This window comes from Bubalus kerabau, chromosome 11 (genome assembly GCF_029407905.1).
Source record: "Bubalus kerabau isolate K-KA32 ecotype Philippines breed swamp buffalo chromosome 11, PCC_UOA_SB_1v2, whole genome shotgun sequence".
Classification (NCBI taxonomy): Eukaryota; Metazoa; Chordata; class Mammalia; order Artiodactyla; family Bovidae; genus Bubalus; species Bubalus kerabau.
In genome coordinates this window covers 98,212,502-98,228,147 of record NC_073634.1, presented here as the reverse complement: position 1 = coordinate 98,228,147, position 15,646 = coordinate 98,212,502, and the positions used below count along the sequence as shown (strand labels likewise).

Here is a 15,646-nt window from a genome sequence, read left to right as displayed (position 1 = left end):
GATGCGGACCTCTTTGTGCCTTTTACAAGTGCTGCCCATTTGTCATGGAGCGGTAAATGGAGCTGCACATGGGAGTCCAGGGACACATTGTGCGGTGCAGTGATGGAGACAAACAGATCGCTCCATAAAGTGCTGCTGTCACAGCCGGCTTGTGCTGCGGCACATCACTCTTGCTGTAATCTCATTTAAGAAGCAGGGGTGGCCCGGGGGACTGATATTCCCAGTTAGTTTGGTCTTTGTAGCCATAAAGCAGGAAGTGCTCCTTTTATATTCTCTGAACTTTTAGGGAGTGTGCTTTTTGCTTGGAGTAATTATTATAGGAACTTCTCCACTGCACTGTGTGAAGGGTTGCCAGCAGGTTTGTTTGGACCTCCTTCTCCTGGCCTGGTGTTTGGTACAGGCAGTCACTCCTTGGAGATAAATGATGTCCCTTGGAGCCCTCTGGCTTGCTGGATTAAATAAGTTACCAGTTTTTAAGCAATAGCCATGTGCCAGACCCATGATTCTTTCAGTAATCATGTGATAAATCTTAAGTTATCATCTATATTTCAGAGGAGGAGAGTGAACTCAGGTGAAATGACTTGCTCAAGGGTGCACAGCAATAAGTAAGTAGGAGGCTGGAGACTGAAACACATTCTGACACATTCTGTCTGCCTCCAACCCTGCCTGATGACCTTGAACCTGGGTTGCTCATCTAACTTTTGAGCACTGGGATCATGATGATGATCTTTTGGCTGAGCAGTTCAAAGTAAAAGGAAGCTGGCATTGGCCTGCAGAGCCTTTTTTGAGGGGGAGGTTTAGTCGGGGGAGGTAGCCTGGATGAGTCCGGCTGCTCTGCGTACACACTGAATCCAAGTTCCCCTGTGACTAGCAATGTAAATCCACAAGCAGCTGGCCAGGGGAGGCTGCTGGCCCGGCAGTGGGAGAGCGCCTCACCCCGGGCCTTACCAGCTGGGGTCACAGCCCGTGTGTAGCAGCTGTCCCCAAGTGCATGCTCCCTAGAACTCTGGTCCCTTCGCCACTTCCAGAAAAGTGAGGTGGTTTCCTCATGAAGAATGAATCCTAAGGGAAGAAACAATGCTTCTGCACTTACTGTGACCCAGAGACAGATAAAAATGTGTTTTCCCTACCTCTTGCTTTTAGTCTGTGTTTTTCTCAATAGCTTTTTTCTCTAGGTTTTTCTCAATAGCTTCCCTAAATATTTGGTAGCACGTGTTAAAGACAAGACTTGTTTAATTGTGAAAATCCACTATAAAGAAAACACAGTATGAATATGCCCAGTAGCATATTTGCATATGTGTCTAGAATTCTGGGTATGGAGATACTATGGTAAAAGACCATATTTGTCATAAGATACAGTTCCTGGAACATAGTAGGTGTCTGCAAATATTTGTTGAAGGCATTAACTATGTAAATAATGGGCAGACAGAAAAGCCTTGGTAATTTTCACCCTATTTGTCTTTTGAGGGTTTTTGGTGGAGGTGAGGAATATATAAAATAAGACTTTGGATCTTAATGTTCATCTCTGCCATATCACCTTGTAGAAATGTTTAGGTGGTGGCCTGTGGGCAGTGCTTTCCCCACCATGGAAGTGACCATCAGAGGGTCTGCGAGTTGGCTCAATGAGAAATTGGCAACCACCATCTTTCTCTTGGGCTTCCCTGGTAGCTCAGCTGGTAAAGAATCCGCCAGCAATGCAGGAGACCCTGGTTTGATTCCTGGGTTGGGAAGATCCCCTGGAGAAGGGAATGGCTACCCACTCCAGTATTCTGGCCTAGAGAATTCCATGGATTATATAGTCCATGGGTTTGCGAAAAGTCGGACACAACTGAGCGACTTTTACTTTTCATCTTTCTCTTATACTTACTCAGGTTCTGAAGATCTTTGCTGATGAGGAATGACACCCTGAATCAAGGGGCTGCTGTCCGTTCCCAACTCGCTCAGGAGCCACAGCTCACAGCTGAGACAGGTTATCTATGAGCTGGTGGTGGTATGGCCTTCTGGCCCTAGAGCCCAGGGTCCTGTTTTAATTATTTGTGTGACCTTGGGCAGGTCATTGGCTCTCTCTCTGCCTTGGTTTCTGACAATACCGACCTCAGAAGATAGTTAAGGGTAGGGGTAGAAATGACGGTGATCATCAAAGTCTACCTCAGTACTTGACACACTATAGTAGGTGCTTTAACATTTTCAGTCCTGTGTGTATGAGAGGTGGGTAGGACTACAGAAAGGAAAAAAAAATCAGAGACTTGAGGTATTTCCTTTTTTAATGAATTGTCTTTCCTAGAATTTGAAGGGGTGGTAGTGGGAGGAATTTAAAAGGTTTATTTCCCCAATTTTTAAAAGCATTTTATGAGTAACTACTTTTATGAGTAACTCAGGTTGTATGTAATATATTTTGTATTAATTTTTAAGTTTAAAAATTTTTAAGTTTTGTAAGTTCATATACTCACATTAAAGAATATTTGTAAACTAGAGGAAGTCACACCTGCAATCTCAGCACTTTTGGCATCTTGGCATCAGTGGATTGTAATGGATTGATGTTAGCAGTACATGCCTCGGAGAAGGCAATGGCACCCCACTCCAGTACTCTTGCCTGGAAAATCCCATGGACGGAGGATCCTGGCAGGCTGCAGTCCAGGGGGTCGCTAAGAGTCGGACACGACTGAGCGACTTCACTTTCACTTTTTGCTTTCCTGCATTGGAGGAGGAAATGGTGTCCCACTCCGGTGTTCTTGCCTGGAGAATCCCAGGGACGGGGAGCCTGGTGGGCTGCCGTCTATGGGGTCGCACAGAGTCGGACACGACTGAAGCGACTTAGCAGTAGCAGTAGCAGTACATGCCTCATATTGTGTATATTTCAGGTTCTGTAAGTCTTCTCCATCCCCATCCTCAAGTATTAAATAATTTGGGAAATTTAAATCTGCAGGCCTGAGTGGTACCAGCAGTGTTTGTGACAACCATTGGGTACTGTTGGCTGGCTCAGGGCACCAGCATCAGTGATGAGAACAGCAGTGAAGTGAAACAGCAGAGAGGAGAGGAGAGGAGGTGGTAGGTCAGGAGCAGAGGCATAAGCAAGGTGCTTTGATACACGGACCCCCCCACCCACCAGGTCCCCCGAAACAAGTTGGAATGGTTTTGCATTTGTTAACTTAGTGGTTGGTTTTTGCTGTTTCTATGGTAGCAGCTTGCTGGTTTTAGAAAAGGCAGAGGAACCAGAGATCAAATTGCCAACATCGCTGGATCATTGAAAAAGTAAGAGAGTTCCAGAAAAACATCTATTTCTGCTTTATTGACTATGCCAAAGCCTTTGACTGTGTGGATCACAATGAACTGTGGAAAATTCTGAAAGAGATGGGAATACCAGACCACCTGACCTGCCTCTTGAGAAACCTGTATGCAGGTCAGGAAGGAAGGGTTAGAACTGGACATGGAACAACAGACTGATTCCACATAGGAAAAGGAGTACGTCAAGGCTGTATATTGTCACCCTGCTTACTTAACTTATATGCAGAGTACATCATGAGAAACGCTGGGCTGGAGGAAGCACAAGCTGGAATCAAGATTGCCGGGAGAAATATCAATCACCTCAGATATGCAGATGACACCACCCTTATGGCAGAAAGTGAAGAGGAATTAAAAAGTCTCTTGATGAAAGTGAAAGAGGAGAGTGAAAAAGTTGGCTTAAAGCTCAACATTCAGAAAACGAAGATCATGGCATCCGGTCCCATCACTTCATGGCAAATATATGGGGAAACAGTGGAAACAGTGTCAGACTTTATTTTTCTGGGCTCCAAAATCACTGCAGATGGTGATTGCAGCCATGAAATTAAAAGACACTTACTCCTTGGAAGGAAAGTTATGACCAACCTAGATAGCAGGTTCAAAAGCAGAGACATTACTTTGCCAACAAAGGTCCGTCTAGTCAAGGCTATGGTTTTTCCAGTGGCCATGTATGGATGTGAGAGTTGGACTGTGAAGAAAGCTGAGCGCTGAAGAATTGATTCTTTTGAACTGTGGTGTTGGAGAAGACTCTTGAGAGTCCTTTGGACTGCAAGGAGATTCAACCAGTCCATCCTAAAGGAGATTAGTCTTGGGTGTTCATTGGAAGGACTGATGCTAAAGCTGAAACTCCAGTACTTTGACCACCTCACGCAAAGAGTTGACTCATTGGAAAAGACCCCGATGCTGGGAGAGATTGGGGGCAGGAGGAGAAGGGGATGACAGAGGATGAGATGGTTGGATGGCATCACCCACTCAATGGACTTGAGTTTGAGTAAACTCTTGTGAGTTGGTGATGGACAGGGAGGCCTGGCGTGCTGCGGTTCATGGGGTCGCAAAGAGTCTGATACGACTGAGCAGCTGAACTGAACTGAACTGAATGGTAGCAGCAGCCACCTCCCCCTCTAAGATGCTTTCTTTGCTCCCACCTTCACTGATTCTGGTAAGGCTTTTGACCTCCATAGACTTGGGAATCCCAGGAGAGAACTTCTAATGAGAGGATCCTGTTTGAATGAATTCTGTGGGGCTGAATACGCACAAGAGAATAACTCATTTTACTGAGCCCACATAGGTGCCACTCAGGAAGTGGGAAAACCTGGTGGAATAAAGATCAGAATAACCCCCAGCCCTTGCTGCTGAGGTTGCTGAGGATCCCACTTCCAGCAGGGCCTTCTCTGAGTCTGTAGAGGGCGCTCATGTCACTGGAATCCTACTTATTGGCTTTGGGCAGGTTGAGGAGCAGAAGCCCTTTCTCAGGACTTGAAGACAGTGAACTCGCTCTCTTCGATCTCAGGCTGGAATTTGGGCCAGGTATCCGAGTTTCTCCAAGGATGTTGCTTGGATGAGCTCTGTATTTCAGCTTGCCACTTTGGACTGCATGCCCTCATGTATGGGGAAGGGGGCTGAAGCTCAGGTTGAAGTCTCTTCTTTGCAAGATTGGTTCATTTTGTGGTCCTTATGTAAAGTGATTGAACCTGGTGTTCCCCCGGTCCTGCCCTGCTGCCTGTGGCGCCTGCCTTCTGCTTTCTGAGTGCCTGGTGTGCAGGCCCTCCCCGAAGTTTTGCTGACCCAGCCAGTGTTCTCACAGCTCCTTCTCAGCCGTTAGCCCTTAATATTCTGTGTTGTAGTTACTTGAATCTGGTGCTTCTTGAATAAGAAATAAATTAATCTGCATTGTTTTACCAGTAATTGTTGGAGACTTAAGACTTGCTCTTAAAGGAAAAGTAAGAGAGTGATTCCCAGAAAGGAATCACTTCAGCGAACATGCAGACTTACTAGTGGGAGGGGACAGGTTCTCTAGTGCAGGAGGTCTCGGCCTTGGCTCTGCTAGCATTTCCCCAGAATTGTGTTTTGGTGTTCATTTTTTTTACCATGATACTGACTTTCTTTATTATATTACCAGGAGGCAGATTCCAACCATTTTTGACATTTTTGATCAAGAGTCTGCAAACTACAGCACATGGGCCAAATCTGGCCCAGCACCCGTTTTTGTTTGATGAAGGTGTATTGGCACATAGCCACACCCACTTGTTTACATATTCTGTGGCTGTTTTATGCTACTGTGACTGAGTAGTTATGACGGAGACTCTATCCACAAACCCACAATATTTACTACCTCGCCCTTTGTTAGAAAAGTTTACCGACCCGTTTTAGATGAAAAAGCTGCTATCAGCCCACAGTCCTATTATGTGGTGGGTATCTGACGTGAACGTTTGTTGAAGAGGGCGTGTGTACGTAAAGGGTTTGAAAGGCCTGGTTCTCTTGCTTACCAGCTGCAGAACCTTGGGCAGATCATTGAAGTACTTTTGAGACCTTTCCTTCATTAATAAAATGGGCACTAAAAATAATGCCTGCCTCACAGGTTGGCCTTTTCCCCCTCCCCTTTTCTCTTACTGTTTCTGACAGCACTCTGGACATCAGAGCAGGCCCTCCATTCGACTGGGAACACTCTTGTTGCTATTTTCTTTCTCAGGAGGAGGAAGCTAAGAAGCTAGTGAGTGAAGCCATAGCAGCTGGGATCTTCAACGACCTGGGGTCTGGAAGTAACGTTGACCTGTGTGTCATCAGCAAGAGCAAGCTGGATTTTCTCCGTCCATACTCTGTGCCCAATAAGAAGGGGACCAGGTAAGTGAAGGCTTCCCCTTGTGGCCACCCTGGCTATATTCATGGCATCCAAACAGGACTTCCTTTTATTTGTACCCATGTGAAGCCAGTGTACCCAGGCCAGCTTTACTCAGCAGACCTTTGAATCCGTATTTATGACTGTGAACTGCTGTAGGAAAGTGATGTAATCTGTAAAATGTTGATGGGAGATGTTGAGTGGACAGATTCCTAGACTGTGGATTATGGGGAGAGGTTTGAATTCAGCACGTGCCAGCCTTTCTCTGCTTTCTTAAAGATGCCTCTGAATTCTGTATGAAGTTCTGTGAGAAGGTACATTTTCCGGGGCAGCCAGCCCATAGCTTTTTCTCAGAGTGGTCCAAGAGTCTGAAATGGTTATCAGCCATTGGTTAAAAAGTCCCCAGAAGTTAGCCTTTGAGAGCTAACTGGTGCTTCTTCCTGTTGTGGAGGGAGCCGTGCCACTTCCTTAGCATGTGGCATGTGCTGAGCTGGCACTGCAGCCCAGCTCAGAATGGGTGAGGGGGCGAGGGGCGCATCGATTTGCTTATGTAACTGGAAAGTGGCCAGCCCTGGTGGCAGCCCTGGTGAGCCGCTCAGCAGCAGTCTCGAATGGCTGTGCAGCTGCCTAACCTCTTTCTGGAGGCTGAACCACTCAAAACGTGGCTTCTGAGCTCTGCTCCAGCGGCCTTCATCTGAATGTAGGCAGGAGCAGTTAGAAACTCAGCCCCAAGTTTGGCCAGAGGAGAGCAAGCACACCCCCTTCCTCAGTGCTGCTTCAACTCCCACCACATGTACTCAACTCCAAGTCAGGTAATTCACAAGGAAAGGAAAGAACATTGAGAAGTAGCAGGTATTCAGTGCAGTGTGTGCTCAGCATCGTGGACCTGTGGGGTGTTTGAGACGGGTGGGACAGCACAGCAGAGAAGAGCTCTGGCTTGGTGTGGGGACTCTGGGCACCTGTCTTGGATCACCTTGGGGCTGGACAAGGTGATCTCTGCTGAGCCCGTGGGATTCCTCGGGCCCTGGGTGGGAAGGGAAGCAACCTTTCGGGCCTGGGCTGTGTTGGACCTGGCCTTGCATGTTCGCACTGGCTCCTCTGCAGCTTGGTATTGCAGCCCACTGTTGGTTCAGGTAGAAGTGTTCCCTTTGTGCTGCTGAAACCAGGTGCTATAACCCAGGGTGGGAAGAGGCTCTCCACTCCTCCCACAGACTTTGTGGTTCAGGAGTCCAGCACACAGGAGTCCGGTGGGGCTCTGGCTCCAAGGCCACAAGCCGCCAAGGGTCCGTCCAGTCGGGGAAGGAGCACTGTCTCCACACTGGAGCCGGGGGCAGGGCACACCTGAAGGATGTGCCGCTGCTCAGGCCCTTCTAGAGCAGGGTGGGGACTGTGGGAAGGTTTCGCAGAACTAAAGTCCCACTGTACTTGGCTGCGCAAACTCCTGTTTTTGTACAGAGCTCTGTTATGTCACCCTTTTTTCTGTCTCCTGCCCTCTTTGAGCACAAGCTCCCAGGTGAGAGGATGCCTTTTCAAGGAGCACATGGTCACGGCACAGCCAACAGCCTCCTCTTAGTCCACGTCAGGTGGACAGAAAGTGTCTGAGCTGCGGACAGGCGAGAGGAACAGTTGTACTTGTGCTGCCTCGACAGTGTCCCACTGTGAAATTAGCAATTCAGGTTTTATCTTATAGGCTGCCATGCTCAGAGAAACCTTTCATTCACCTAAGCAAAGTGGTGTTGGGTGGGCGTTAGTGGTATCTACTGTGTCCCTTTGCTACTGCTGCTAAGTTGCTTCAGTCGTGTCTGACTTTGTGCAACCCCAGAGACGGCAGCCCACCAGGGTCCCCCGTCCCTGGGATTCTCCAGGCAAGAACACTGGAGTGGGTTGCCATTTCCTTCACTAATGTGTCCCTTCTACTGTGTCCCTTTAGGGACAGTTAACTCTCCCTTCTTGAGTCTCGAGTGTGGTCAACAGTGACAAGCCCAGAGTCCGGCTGCGGGTCATTTTTGTACTGTTAATGCTTCCAGATATTTTTACCATGTTTAAGGTTATGGTTACGTCATCTGGGGCAGTGACACAATGAAAGGATTGGCTTCCTGCTGTTTACCGAAGGGTATTAATGCTTTAGGGAGGTTGAAGCTTGAAGGCAGAGGAACAAATGCGTCTCCTGGGGATAGGGAGGTGGGGAAGGAAATCCGAGGGTCCACTCAGTGCCAGATGCTCGATCTTACCTCTTTCCACGTGCATCCTGTCTTCCTGTAGCCCCATTTTGTAGCACTTGAGAGCCGAGGAAAGTGACCTTTGGGGGAGCCGAATCCCCCCGCTTCGAAGAACTGGGAGTCAGGAAAGCCAGGACCTCAGTGTAGGCCGGCTTTCCCCCAAGTACTTGTCCCTCTCTCCAGCCCTCCGTCAGGCCCCTAGGGGATCCTAACTCTCTGCTTTTGTCTTTCTCTCACTAGGTTTGGCCGGTACAGGTGTGAGAAAGGGACCACTGCCGTCCTCACTGAAAAAGTCACGACCCTGGAAATTGAGGTGCTGGAAGAAACAGTCCAAACAATGGACACGTCCTGAATGGTGTCGGTGGATGGCGGGCTACAGCTCTGGAGGACTGGGGCAGCGGAGGCTCCCCCTGTAAGACATTCGGCCAGTGCTTGCTGAATGAACCCAATAAAAAATGAAAACAAAATTAAGTGGCTGAAGTCAGAGCTAGTGTTTTTTCACCCCTTTGCTAACTTACTTTTCTCTCTGTTCAGGGTAGTCCCAGGCTTCTTCTTTTTCTTTGCTGCTTAGGATGAGTGCAGCACAGCCAAGTAGGAAAGAACCACTCATCAGTTCTCAGCACCAAGAACAAGCAGGTAGGTGGACAGTGTTGCTTTGCTCTAGCTGCGAGGCCCTGGGTGGACTCCACTTTGCCCAGTTTCACAGACGTCCCAAGAATGCTTGGGACTTACTATCCATAATAGTTAGGAAATGACTGTTTCTCCAATACTCAGGCCTGCTGAATGGTTGAAATTGTATACCTCCAGAGGGTCCTTATACTAAGCAGAATTGTTCTCAAGGGGTCGAAAGTTGATGGCATGCAGAAAGCTAGTTCATCTGTGTCCAAAGCTGATACTGCCAAGGGAGACAGACACAGTAGGGATTCTGAGAGCCATAAGCAGAATATTTGCAAAAAGTCTGCCTGGAATCAGAAAAACTTTCAGTGCTAAGTGCCAGACAGACAGAGTCTGACTGTCCCCCAGGGCATGCTCATCTGGGGGACATGAGAAAGAGGCCCGGTGCCATGGTCTCCCAGAGTGAACCCACTTTTGGGCAAGCTGCCCTGGTTAAACTGCCAGGAGTGGGGTGGGGAGAACAATGCAATTATTTAGGATAGCAACTTGGCTGATGATTTATTAAACTTATCTGGGGAGCTTAAAAAAATTCCCAGATTACTCAGTGTCTGGGGCCTGAGAAACTGTGTTTTTAAAAGCAGCTTTAGAGATTGTGCTGCAGTGTAAAGCTGTTTTAAAAGAACTCACGAATCATACGCATTCACAGAAGGACCCCTCTTACCCATTTTATTTCGACCATGGAGAATGAGTACAAAGCAGAGGCTGCATCTGAAGAAAATCTCTCAAACGCGACAGTATTACAGTAGAACAGAGTTCACACAAGAAATCGGCACACTGGCCGGACCCAAATCCTTTGTCCCCAGAGAGGCCTGACCAGGACACCAGTGGGGCGGACACATGCGCTGTCTGTCTGGAGGGCTGAACTGTCACCAAGTTAGTGGGTGACGATTAGACCATTTGAGGATTAACTTGAGTGTAAAAACAAAATTCAAACTACTTCCTTCAGAGCTTCAGTTTCCCTTAAGTTCACATTTATAAATTAATCTTCACAGTTAATCCTATTTGGAAGTAAGAAATAAGTGAACACACTTCTGGTTTTCTACAAATAATACAGTTGTATGTTAACTCTTGACTTGCATGGTCCGTGGATTTCAGCTTTGTGAAGGGGTGAGTAGCTACCATTTTTGGATCATCTGCCATGAGCTAGATAAACTTACATATTTTATCTCAAATTCTGTCAGCAACCCTGAAGATAGATGTTATTAAGTCCATTTTATAGATGAGGCAACAGTCTCGGAGAGGTTAAGAAGCTTGCCCAGGGTCATGCCAGGAAGGTGCAGAACCAGTGCAAAGCCCATATATTTTTATTTCCTATGCTTCCTTCTCAGGGAGGAAAACACTTCACACTGATCATTAAACGAACCGCCAGCATTCAGGCCGGTGATGAGGGCCTGGTGCTGGCGGGTGTTTAGAAGAGGGCTGAGCTGACTGCAGAGAGAACACTCACGGCTTTCAAATACTGTTTGCCTCTATGTCAGATGCTGGGTTCACCTCGTCGTCATTTATCAAGTTATAAACATAGAGAAAAATATTAGGAAAATCTCCACTCTACTTAAAAAAAAAATATTTCCACTTTCTTCCCTTACAACAGAGTAAATTAAGCACACAGCTTGATTGTTTGAAAAGATTCTAAGAGCTAAACTTGCCACTATCCATTTAAAAAGGCTCACTACAAATCAGAGAGTCTCCTGTATTCTCCTGTTACTACAAACCTTGACAGGTCACTGAAGGAATTATCCGAAAGATTCACATTACAGTCCAGATATAAGGGGTGTGTCAGTGGCTCACTGAACCATCCACCCCTGGCAACCCAGCTGAGAGTGTTCACAACAGTTTAAAGAAAGGAGTTTCAAATGTGACCACCAGTAACACATGACCAGTGCCCCTCCCCCCAGCAGCCGTGTATTCAGCATCTGCTATGAAGGCTGGGCCCCTCTTTGGGGAACATGCTGAACCCTCTAGTCTTAGTTGGTCCCAGCTACCAGGTGGCCACTTTGGAGAAGACTCAGGTAAGGCAGGTAAGGTGTGGCTTCTGAGAAGGCACACTGCATCCACGCTCAGGTGCTTGAAGTCCACACGTGCATCTGTTTGGCAATCTGGTGCACATAGGTGATGTCGGGTCTCTGGTTGGGGTCAGGATGGATACACATGCTGACCAGTTCTCGTAACTGCAAAAGACAGATGATGCCTATTACTCCCAAGCAGCCTTGTTGAGGTTCTGCATTAACTCATTAACCCTCACGGTACCTACACGATGAGCAAAGACATTCAAGACGGGTGAGTGGTGGGCGAGCAGGGCCAGTGTTTGGCCTGTCTGGTCCCAAGGGCCAGGTCTTGGAGACCCTGAGAGTGTTGCCTCCACCGAATTTTGAACTTCTGCAGTCTCCACTGCTGGGTAATGTGTGCAGTGTGTGTGTGTCTGCTGTCAGTCACGCAGATGCCCAAAGCAGAGGACAAAACTCAAGGCAAGGGCTTATTGATCATAATAAATGCATTAACATGCAGCAGAGCTGCAGTCTGCCCACCCCCTGGCCTCTTTATTGTGCTCATGAAAGACGGAGCTTTTAATTATACAGACACTGAAGGCTGCTCCTGCCTCTGGGTGGGGGAGGGGTACCTTGAGCCTCTGATCACCTCCATTCTTCTGATAGCCAGAGTGCCAATTATTTTAATGGTAATTAAAATAATGACCTTAGAAAGCCTACATCTTAACTTGCATCACTGGGCTCACTGCAGTTTTTTCTTTTTCATTTAAATACCTGCTGCTGGAAGGGCTGGCCGGGCGCAGCAGGGAGAAGGGAGATCCTGACTTAGGGGGCTCACATGGACTCTGGGCTTGGCCCAGTGGGTCTGGTGGTGTGCATCCTGCTTCACTCCTGAGCTGTTCCAGGCTGAGGGATCTGAGGTTCCTCCCCCTGGGAGAGGTTTCAGCCTGTGTGCTGCCTTACTGGGAATTTCACTGCTTTATAAACACTGGGAAGCTCCTGGCCAGATGCAGCCAAGCCTGCAAGACCAAACTCCAGAACCTTAGTGTTTGGGGGCAGTGGCTGGGGCTGGCCTCTGACGTGTGAAAGTGCCCAAGAAAACCACATTAAGGTAGTCCGCGAGTAGACCACACAGTTGGGAACAAGTGTGTGCCTGAAAATTTCGAAGAGAAACAGTGTCTTATTCCTAAAAGGAGATAGAACTTCAAAAGTGAGGTGTGCAGAAGGGCTCCAGATAGAACTTCAAAAGTGAGGTGTGCAGAAGGGCTCCAGTGCTAACAATTAACACCTCCAGGAGCTGCACACAGCTGGTGAAAGCCAGGCACTCTGGGGTGGAAGCACTCTGGGTGGTGGAAGGACTGACTTGGGAGGGAAGAGGGCCAAAGGCTATATGAGAATTCCTTCATTCCAGCTTCATAACCATGAGACAGAGCTGACAGTTCCCATTGACAAACTGGCAAACTGTGGCCCAGAGAAGTTGTCATTTGCTCCAGGTAGTATGACTCCAATCTTCTTAACAATTTCCAACAAAATTCCAAATTCAGGGCTTCCCTGGTGGCTCAGGGGTAAAGAATCTGCCTGGCAACACAGGAGACACGGGTTCGATCCCTGATCTAGGAAGATTCCCACATGCTGTAGAGCAATTAAGCCCCTGCACCATGAGCACTGATCCTGTGCTCTAGAGCCGCGACTACTGAGCCTTCGTGTCTGGCGTGCCCTAGAGCCTTCGCTCTGCACCGAGAGGAGCCACTGCAGGGGAAGCCCGTGCACCGCAACTGGAGAGCAGCCCCCACTCACAACTAGAGGAAAGCCCTCTCAGTACCAAAGACCCAGCACAACCAAAAATACCTATAGATTAAAAAAGTCCAAACAAAACAAGGGGAAGAAAAACCAGTGCAACTGTTAAGTTGGTGAACAACTCAACTAGTTTCTCCTTTCCTACCAACTTCCACCCCAGAGCCTAAGTACTTCCTCCAAAGGTCACAGGAGAACTCTGCAAGCCACTGAAGCAACAGCCACAAGAGAGTGCAGTGAGCAACTCTAGGGTGTGCACTCCTGCCTGCCCTCTGGCTGTCGCGGGGAGTCCACAGAGCCAGCAGGCATGGGAACAAAGGCCGCCAGAAGGGTGGCCGAGGCCCCTCTAGTCAGCCTGCTTGGATGCAGGGTTAGCACACACTGGGACACCTGGTCACTATGGCCTGGTGGGCAAGGACTGCTCCTTCCAGAACCTTCACAATGGTGAAGTGAGCAGTCCAGACACTGCCTCGCCTTGGCTGGACGACTGGCTATGGAAGAGGGCTACACCCTCAGGAAACAGGATGGCATGGCAGCTAGGTGCAGGGTCATCTGGGTCAAACACTGCTTTCATCACAAGCAAGTTACTTAACCCCCTGAGTCATTTAACCTTCCTGGTAAAATGGCATTAGGGGCAGGGGGATTCATCAGTCCTAAATGTGAGCTGCTGTTATTGTGAGGCCATGGCCTGTGGTCCCGCAGGGTGGGCCCAGGGAGACTCACACTCCTTGTCACACCCCCTAGTCCTGATCCTGAACACAACCCGTGGAGCGTTTCCTTTGAGCCAGGCTCTACTACAGCCAGTGGCTACTCTGGCTGATGGTGGTGGTAGATGTTAGCCTGGTGCAGGACTGAGCACGTCCCCCTGTATTACGTCAATCCTCTGCGGGAGATTCCAGGATTACCGCTATTTTACAGATGAGGAAACAGACTCAGTTCAGTGACTCGCCCAAGAAGAGTGAGGGTGAGTATGTTACGCTGTTAACCACTCTGGGCTGTAAACCTGTCCTCTCCTCTCCTCACCTTTTATCCATGAAGGCAAAACATCAGCCCTGCTTTTAAGAAGAGGGACCTGAGGCAGAAGACACTCTCCCACAGCCTTATCCATCACAGCCTGACTGCCAGACTTGTCAGAGTCTGTATCCAGAGCCCCTGTCCTCAGTGTAGAATGTTGAAAATAAGACCACCAAAGGGTCTGACACAGGTCTGCTTGCTGTGGTTTCCTCTAATGGGAGCGAAGTGGCTGCCAATGGTAGCGTGGGGCCAGCGAGGCCCTGCCACCCCTTGTGTACCTCCTGTTGTCTGAGCCCGTCTTGGGGTCCCAGAGCAGCGAGCCTCACTCCAGCCCTGGGCTGGGAGCCAAGTGGTCAGAAGGGGCACATGGGGCAGCTCCTGCCAGTTCCTATCCAGTGGGTGGGCTGCAGCCCTGCTGTCGGGGGCCACACCAGGTCCCTGAGACCTGCCTCTTAATCTGCCCCCCACCCTGAGTTCCTCACTCCAGGAAGTGAAGTCACTTCCTTCAGCACCGTTAAGTGAACCCAAGCTCAGCCCCTCCTGGAGCCTCGCTGGTTGTCCGAGCTCACCAGGCCCAGCCCTGGCGGCTGCAGACCCACCTTCTCAGAGTAATGTTCCCCGGGGAGAGGCGGGTAGTCACACTGCTCGATCTTCTGGCAGAGGGAGAAGAGATTCATTTTGTCTCCATAGAAGGGGCTCTGAAGAGCTGCCATCTGCAAGGAGAGGGGTGAGAGAGGAGTTTTTGGCCCTGAGGTCCAGGGGAGAAGGGGCTGCTCCTCCGGGGCGGGGTGCTTCCAGGTCCTCACTGCAGCGGCTGTCCAGCGAGGCTCCCCCCCATCCTGAGGAAGCTGGGGTGCAACAGCAAGAGGCCATTTTAACACGATCCTTATTACATAAGCACATTAAATGGGACAAAGGTTTCAGTGACAAAACTAAGGGAAACGAAGAAGGCGCATCTGTGTCCTGAGGGCCAGGTGTGTGCAGGCACCTGCCTGCCCACACCTCAGCTCCCAGGGGCTGATTTTGGTCATAAGTACACAGGGCATGGGGAGACAGGCCCTGCTCAGGAGGAGCTGTGCTTGGGACTCGTGGGTTCCTCTTGTCACACGGTCTTATATTTCTAAAGAGCAGTCCTGAAGACACTCATGGGAGGATGTCTATTTGAGAAATAAATTTAGGAAACTGCCTACCTAGAATGCAGATAACACCACCCTTATGGCAGAAAGTGAAGAACTAAAGAGGCTCTTGATGAAAATGAAAGAGAGTGAAAAAGTTGGCTTAAAGCTCAACATTCAGAAAACAAAGATCATGGCATCCGGTCCCATCACTTCATGGGAAATAGATGGGGAAACAGTGGAAACAGTGTCAGACTTTATTTTTCTGGGCTCCAAAATCACTGCAGATGGTGACTGCAGCCATGAAATTAAAAGCCGCTTACTCCTCGGAAGGAAAAGTTATGACCAACCTAGACAGCATATTAAAAAGCAGAGACATTACTTTGTCAACAAAGGTCTGTCTAGTCAAGGCTGTGGTTTTTCCGGTAGTTATGTATGGATGTGAGAGTTGGACTATAAAGAAAGCTGAGCACCGAAGAATTGATGCTTTTGAACTGTGGTGTTGGAGAAGACTCTTGAGAGTCCCTTGGACTGCAAGATCCAACCAGTCCATCTTAAAGGAGATCAGTCCTGAATATTCATTGGAAGTACTGATGTTGAAGCTGAAACTCCAATACTTTGGCCACCTGATGCAAAGAGCTGACTCATTTGAAAAGACCCTGATGCTGGGAAAGATTGAGGGCAGGAGAAGGGGACGACAGAGGATGAGATGGTTGAATGGCATCA

The 15,646-nt window shown here is 48.7% G+C and overlaps 2 protein-coding genes across 4 annotated transcripts in view; one reads left to right on the top strand and one right to left on the bottom strand.

The window, feature by feature from the left end:
- Positions 1-8,808, top strand: part of PSMB7 (proteasome 20S subunit beta 7) — a 116,695-nt gene extending 107,887 nt beyond the window's left edge. For both annotated transcript variants that reach the window (XM_055541107.1, XM_055541105.1), the window contains exons 8-9: positions 5,972-6,123; positions 8,578-8,808. In XM_055541107.1, coding sequence (XP_055397082.1) covers positions 5,972-6,123; positions 8,578-8,689 — 264 coding nt within the window. In that variant the 3' untranslated portion in view covers positions 8,690-8,808. The remainder of the gene's footprint in view (positions 1-5,971; positions 6,124-8,577) is intronic.
- A 678-nt stretch (positions 8,809-9,486) lies between these two features.
- Positions 9,487-15,646, bottom strand: part of NEK6 (NIMA related kinase 6) — an 86,518-nt gene continuing 80,358 nt past the window's right edge. The window contains exons 10-11 of one of the 2 annotated variants that reach the window (XM_055541103.1): positions 14,405-14,518; positions 9,487-11,180 (exon numbers count right to left, since the gene is read on the bottom strand). In XM_055541103.1, the coding sequence (XP_055397078.1) occupies positions 11,070-11,180; positions 14,405-14,518 (225 nt within the window). In that variant the 3' untranslated portion in view covers positions 9,487-11,069. The remainder of the gene's footprint in view (positions 11,181-14,404; positions 14,519-15,646) is intronic. The other variant, XM_055541102.1, reaches the window with a different exon arrangement.